At 36.0% G+C, this 7229-nt stretch overlaps 1 protein-coding gene across 1 annotated transcript in view; it reads left to right on the forward strand.

The window, feature by feature from the left end:
* The window catches only part of LOC106868733 (gamma-tubulin complex component 2), an 82786-nt gene that overhangs the window by 64598 nt on the left and 10959 nt on the right, over positions 1–7229 (forward strand). Inside the window, exon 27 of the mRNA XM_014914131.2 lies at positions 3648–3791. Coding sequence (XP_014769617.1) covers positions 3648–3791 — 144 coding nt within the window. The remainder of the gene's footprint in view (positions 1–3647; positions 3792–7229) is intronic.

Genomic DNA, 7229 nt, shown 5'->3' on the forward strand with positions numbered 1-7229 from the left:
AAGAGTCCAACGGTCCCTATCTGAAAGTTTTGGTTTTCTTCTGGAGTTTTGTTTCAACGAGGAGGTTTTTCCCTCTTTCTCAAAGGCTGTCATTACTTTTGAGACAGTACTTCTTGATACACCAAACATTTCAGCTGTTTTCATTACACTAGTGCCTGCCATAGAAGCACCAACAATTTGACCTCTTTGAAAGTCTGATAGATCTGTGATTTTAATGAATTTTAATTACCTTTTTCTGATGATATCTGAAAAGAAACAGCAATTTTAGCAAATCATATTAAGCAACACTAATAATAAATCAAGAAACATAAAAATAAATAAGCTTTTGATAGTTTTATAGATATTTCAAAATTATGATGCTATAATGCTAGGTGTTTCCTTTATTTTATCCAACCCTTGCATGTGGTTTCAATTCTGGGCCAACCAAGGTCTTGTGAGTGAATTTAGTAGGTAAAATCTGTAGAAGCCTGTCATATATCTATGTATGTGTTTGTGTTCATCCTCTTCATCATCGCTTGACAAGTGGTGTTATTTGTTTATAACCCCTTCCCCCCACTAAATTAGCAGCTTGGCAAAAGAGATCAATAAAATATCTGCCATCCTTAAAAATAAGTATTGAAGTCAATCTGTTCAATTGAAACCATTGAAGATGGTGCTCTAGCATGGCCGCTGTCCAATGACTGAAACAAGTAAAAGATAAGGTAACTAATTTTCTCTGAAAATTTAAAGAAGTTAGTGAAAAATTTACATTGCCCCTGTGCAAGGATGACATGCAAACCCATTTTTTCAACAGTGGTGCCCCAGCATGACCGCAGCTTTCATGCTGAAACTAGTTAAAGAGTTTTATAAAAATGTACTAAATACTTAAAAAAAATATACTAAATATGTCAGATGTTTTTTCTGTATTTGTACATGGCTAAGTGGTTAAGAAGTTAACTTTGCAATCATGAGGTCCTGAGTTTGATTTTAAGATGTCTACGCTCTCCAAGTGCTTTTCTAGTTTATTCACATTGTTTTGAATTTATCTTGTAGCTTTGAAATTTCAATTATGTGGCTGTTTGTTTTTTGAATGACATTCTAGGGTAGGTGTAAGAGGCTGGATCTTGCCAGTTTGGACATAAAATAGCTGGAATATTGTGTTTGTATATGGCCAGTGGGTTAATAAACATGAAATTGTAAATAGTAAAGTAAATTATACATATAGGTGCAGGTGTGGCTGTGTGGTAAGCAGCTTGCTTCCCAACCACATTGTTCTGGGATCAGTTCCACTGCATGGCACCTGGGGCAAGTGTCTTCTACTATATCCTCAGGTTGACCAGAGCCTTGTGAGTGGATTTGTTTGACGGAAACTGAAAGAAGCTCATTGTATATATACAGTAATTCCTTGCTATATCACGGTTCACCTATGATGTACTCAGTACATCGCTGTTCACCTATCATGCACTCAATACATTGTGGACTTTTCTGGCTAATATATGTAAATTTATAGCGCGGACTCCTCAGTATATTGCAGATTTCTGCGGCCAATAGGTATTTATATTTTTTTAGATTTTGTGGGAGGTTTTGGAATATAACACTTGTGATAGTCAAGGGATTACTCTGTGTGTGTGTGTGTGTGTCTGTCTGTGTTTGTCTCCCCATCACTGCTTGACAACCAGTGTTGATATGTTTATGTCCCATTAATTTAGCGGTTCGCCAAAAGAGGGCAATAGAATAAGTACTAGGCTTAAAAAAATAAGTCCTGGGGTTGATTTGTTCGACTAAAATCCTTCAACGTGGTGCTCCTGCATGGCTGCAGTTAAATGACTGAAGTAAATAAAGGAATTTGTATTAGCAGTAAAACTGTTAATTTTGCAATAAAATTGGGCACAATAATGATATAAATACAGAATGTGAATTAAAAAAAATGTCCATCAAAGCTAATAACTTTTTATATACAGGCCACCAACATAGCCATAAAAATTGCTTTATCTAAAGAAATATAAACTTATGTAGGAACAATAGGACAATTATGCTATTTCTTTCAACAGAGATATGTTTTGTTTAAACATTTGAAATTTCTAACCAGCATGAGAGCTTTCTCTATGGTTTTTTGACCTACTAGAAATAGCATCTGAGTCTCCCTCAGATTACACTCTGTGCCATAAAGATTGAACAAATGCGATGTCTAATAAAATGGGGTGGTCGTTGTTGGAACGTCTTTGATTATAAGTCTGGTCAGCTCAAACAAGTCTGACCTGAAGCTAAATGACAACAGTAAATACTAAAGGAATGTCTGATTCAGAGCGTCTATGAATGTTTTAATCATGTATAACAAGACCTTCTGGTGTAAAACCTAATTGACATTAATTAGGTCAATTAGTCAAAGCTAAATTATATGGTGGACATGTTTTTAGTATTTAGCATTATTCATAATATAAATAAAATATTGGCTTCTAATTTGGGCACAAGGCCAGAAAGTTCAGGGAAGGTGGTAAGTCGATTACATCGACCCCAGTGCTCAACTGGTCCTTATTTTATTGACCCTGAAAGGGATGAAAGGCAAAGTCAACCTTGGCAGAATTTGAGCCTGGAACATAAAACTGGAGAAAATATTGCTGAACATTTTGCCTGGTGTGCTAATGATTTTGTCAGCTTGCCCCCTTATTGATATGAATAATTATTGAGGGTAATTTATATTAAGAATAGGAGGAAAACCCAGATTCAAATAGATCCAGAGTGCAAGTTCTTTCTGTGGTCTTCATGGCCAAGCAGTATAGACTGCAGTTCAGGGAGATGAAATCACCTGAGGATCTCACTTTCAATCCCCACAAGAGGTAGCATTTGAAAAACAGCTGGAGGACACTTAGGAGTAATTGACTTAAATGGGCTCTGGCTCCTTAGAGTGTGAGGAACTAAGAGGCTTCATGAGAGTTCTTCTCATGAAGATTTCTCCTGCTGTTTGCTTGCTTCAAAGTAAGTTTCCATTTTCTAAGACAGTGGTAATTTATATTAATGGCAGAAAATGAATGACTTCATTTACTGTTCTTAGCAAACCTAGTAAGATGATACTGTTTAAAAGAAACCTTAATTTTTTTTTTTTTTTTTTTTTTTTTTTTTGTCTTTGGTCAGTAAATGTTATTTCCTATTTGCTTCTATCTAGAAATCAAAGGAAATGATTACTATTCCCTTCAAACTTCTCTTTTGTGACCTGAACGTCAATGTTTTGAAACTGACCTATTTTCCATTACATTTCAGACAGATCCAGCACCATGTTGCTGAGGTAGAAATATTGTTACAGCATATATTCTGCTTCATACCACAGATTTGCTTGTCATTTGCTTGGCTGTGGCCAGTTGAGCATGTCCCTTAGTGGCTGACAATATATGCATCTCTGATCATGAACAGGGGTTGCAGGAGCATCTTAGCCATGTGTTGAGAAGAATTCTTTGGGGTTTGAATAAATATCATAAAAGCAAAGTTTGAAGGGAATATTAGCCATTTTTCATAGTTTCTAGGATTAAGCAAATAGGAAATAACAATCCCCTCTCTCCCCAGGGCAAAAATCATTTTACACAGTGTAATCTGTATTTGATATGTTTTTAGTAATGCTCCTGTCAGTCACTTAAAGAAACCAATTATTAATTTGTTTTTTTATTATGTTTTAGGTATCAAATATTGACGATGTCCTTTTGCACCATGGGGACTTTTTACATAATTGTTTAAAGGAGGGTATGATGACAAATGTTGACCTACTGCGTATAATCCACAAGTTGATGGTAGTCTGTATCACATTCTGTAATCGTATTCGAGTAAGTTAACCAGTTTTTGTTTCATTTTAAATTTATTACAAAGGTAGTTTTGCAGAATTGGTGGAGTTCCAAACAAAATGTCTTCTGTTATTAAGTTGTGTATATTTTTGTTCTGAGACAAAATCGTGAATCCTGTTGTTAACTTTGCTTTTCATCTTTTCAGATGTGATAAAATAAATCACAAAGACTGGCCTTTCTCTTCAGCATCAGAAAATGCCTTGCTCTTTCCACCCTCAACAATTATTTTCTACAAACCTCTGGTGAGACCCACAGTGAGGCATTTCTCTCACATTTGGGATGGTACTTAGCCCACATCGAAAGAAAGGCACTCGATTCATTAAATCAATCACCAATGCACTTCAAACTCTGGCTCACAGATATGCTCTCTCTCTCTCTCTCTCTCTCTCTCTCTCTCTCTCTCTCTCTCTCTCTCTCTCTCTCTCTCTCTCTCTCTCTCTCTCTCTCTCTCTCTCTCTCTCTCTCTCTCATAGCTACTGCTGTAGCATCTCATCTGCTCTTTGGAGTTAGCTGGTCTTATGTGTTCTGCACTCAAGCACTCTTGTCTCATTCATTGCTCCTCCTCTTGTTCCCATGTATGTCCACCACCAAACTCTTCAAGATTGACTTAAATCACTTTGCCAACAATGTTAGTCATCTGGATTTTTCTCTCTACCCATATTTTCCCCTTTACTACCAGCTTGGTTCAAAAGGAACATTGGTGACATCAGTCTTGTCAGTCTCAGGATCTTTGAAGAGCATAGGCATAGCCCCTTTCTCCAGACTAAATCAATAATTTAAAAAAATATACTGGTTGAATAGTGGAGTTAATCTATGAACTCCCCAATTGTTTGTGACCATATGCTGCTTGTAGAAATCAATATTATTGCAAAATATTAATGAAGTAAATCTCTTTTTTACTAAATATTCAAGATTCTCTATTTTATGTAATGTTTAAAATTTCTTTACTTAAACTAAAAGAAGTTTGTCTAGAATTTTTACTCTTTATTCTAAATTCTTCGTGCTTTTTTTATCTATATGATGCAAGCTTACTAATTAAATGTTTGGTAATTAATTTCAAGCAGAGACTAATCTTTTTTCCAGTCTTCTTACTAAATTTCTGGAATTTTTTGTCTGCTACAAATCAGTAACATCATTTTTGCATAATTAATTATTCCATTCATATTACTTCTTCAGCGGGCCCCATAAATTTCTGTGACTCTTTCTTTCTGCGTTCATTGAAAGCAAGTATTTCTACATTCGATACATTTGTTCCTTACAACTTTCCAACTTACTTTCATACAAGCAATTTTCCAATACAAAGCACACCTTATACCTCTTCACATTCCAAAAAGCCTGCTTTCTGCTTCAGTATATATTCTCCATGTTCTGAATTCAAATCTCACAGAGATCAACTTTACCCTTCATCTTCTTGGATAAAAATTCTCACTACAAAGCAGTGGATTGGCAGAACTGTAAGAGAGCCAGACTGGTTGCCTTGTGTTTATTCTGGTTCTTTGTGTTCTCAATTCAAAGCATAACCTGCTTGATAGATTTAATCCATCTCTTGGTCTGACATCACCAGTGTTACATGCATTTAGAGCAGGACTCCAGTTTTACGATACTTTCTTCAATCTTTGAAGGTCCTAAAAGAAGCTGATGGGCATTGCCTTCCCTCTTGACTAGACGATAAAATAAATGTTTCAACTCGGTAAACTAGTTGTATTTTCTATAGAACTTTTTTGCTTCCTCTTATTTTCCAACACATAGCTCGTCTACATTAGTTTTCCCTGTTGCACTATTCCACCTCCATATTGCCTGGTGACAGGCTGATCTCAGCACACCAGTAAATGAATTAATGGCTCAAGCCAAGCAGGGAGCTTCAACCTGCGAGAAATAAAAAGTAAATCTCTTTGAAATCATATTCTGTGCTCTTTAAAAAAGAAAATAGAAAGGTGAATGCATTAATACATTATGTCTAAAAAAGTAAGTGGGATAGTCATGGCTGGAAAGGATGGGCAGCCTTTGATTATAAGGCTGTCTTTCTCAAGGCCAACCTGGAGTGAAATCACAACTAATTAGTGGATTGAAGGGAAATGATTCTGCTACACACACAAACATCTTAGGCTGCATCTTCCAAAAAGCCATCCAATTGATTGGAATGGAGGTCACTCACCTACTCAACTTTGACCCCACAGATGTGCTGTCTTTTTACTCTGTCAGTTTTAGAATGTCCTCTTTTCCCTGACATTAGCTTTTTGCTTACCATCTCTACTCAACCCCCACCCATCGCACTCATTTTATCTTGTAGCCATCCAGATTGTGTTCCATCATTCCAGGCCTCACAACTAACTAACTACTTTTCCTAATTCCACATCATCATCAATTCATTAAAATTTCTCTCCCTATCTGTGTTTTTCCTGTTGTTGTCAGCTTGTTTTTATTTGAGATGAACACCACCCCAAATTAATTTCACCAGCCCTTAAAGGCCTGCAGAGATCCTGGCTTCACAATTTTCTTCCTGAGCTGAACCATTGGAAACAATTTTCTATATCTCTTTATCTGAATATGTGTTTAGTTATTTCATATCAGAGTTTGTCTGCTTTGACTTTTTCATACATCTGCTACAACAGTTCTAAACTGTTGTGACTTTATATGGTGCACTGGAGTTCACATATAAAATTTAACATTGCAATTTGCATAATAAACTAAACAATACAGTGTTTTACCATTAAAAAATTAGAAAAAAAATATACCTTTACATTGTTTTATTAATCATAGGCACATACGTGACTGTGTGATAAGAAGTTTACTTCCCAACCATATGGCCCCAGGTTCAGTCATACTGTGTGGAACTTTGGACACGTGCCATGGGCCGCTTAAAGCCTTGTGAGTGGAAACTGAAAGAGGCCCATCATGTATATATATATATGAGGGGGTGCTGAAAAGTTCCTGGCTTCAAGGCTATTGCAAAAGGCCTGGCTGGAAGCCCAACCTTCTGGGTTCTTTTACAGAACTTAGAAAAACTGATGGACTGCTGCAATAAGTGTGTGACTGTGAGAGGGGAATATGTTGAATAAAATAATAATTAAACGATCCTCTTGTATTTTCTTTTACCCAGGGCCAGGAACTTTTCGGCATCTGTTCGTGTGTGGGTGTATGTGTGTATATATATATATATATATATATATATATACAAGAAATGAGGGCAGGGAATCGTCAATTAATAATAGAATTAACAATTAACAATTTTGCCAAGTAGTTCAGTATGAAATAAACCTTTATCGGTAAGACCATTTATCATCATAAATATAAGGGATTAGCAATTGAGTTGCTTCTCCAACATACTGAAAATTCAGAAACAGCAGTCAAAGAACTACTGATTCTAAACTACAAATTTTTCTCTAAAATGGATGGCGATACCTATGGCACACATAGAAC

Source organism: Octopus bimaculoides, chromosome 4, assembly GCF_001194135.2.
Source record: "Octopus bimaculoides isolate UCB-OBI-ISO-001 chromosome 4, ASM119413v2, whole genome shotgun sequence".
Classification (NCBI taxonomy): Eukaryota; Metazoa; Mollusca; class Cephalopoda; order Octopoda; family Octopodidae; genus Octopus; species Octopus bimaculoides.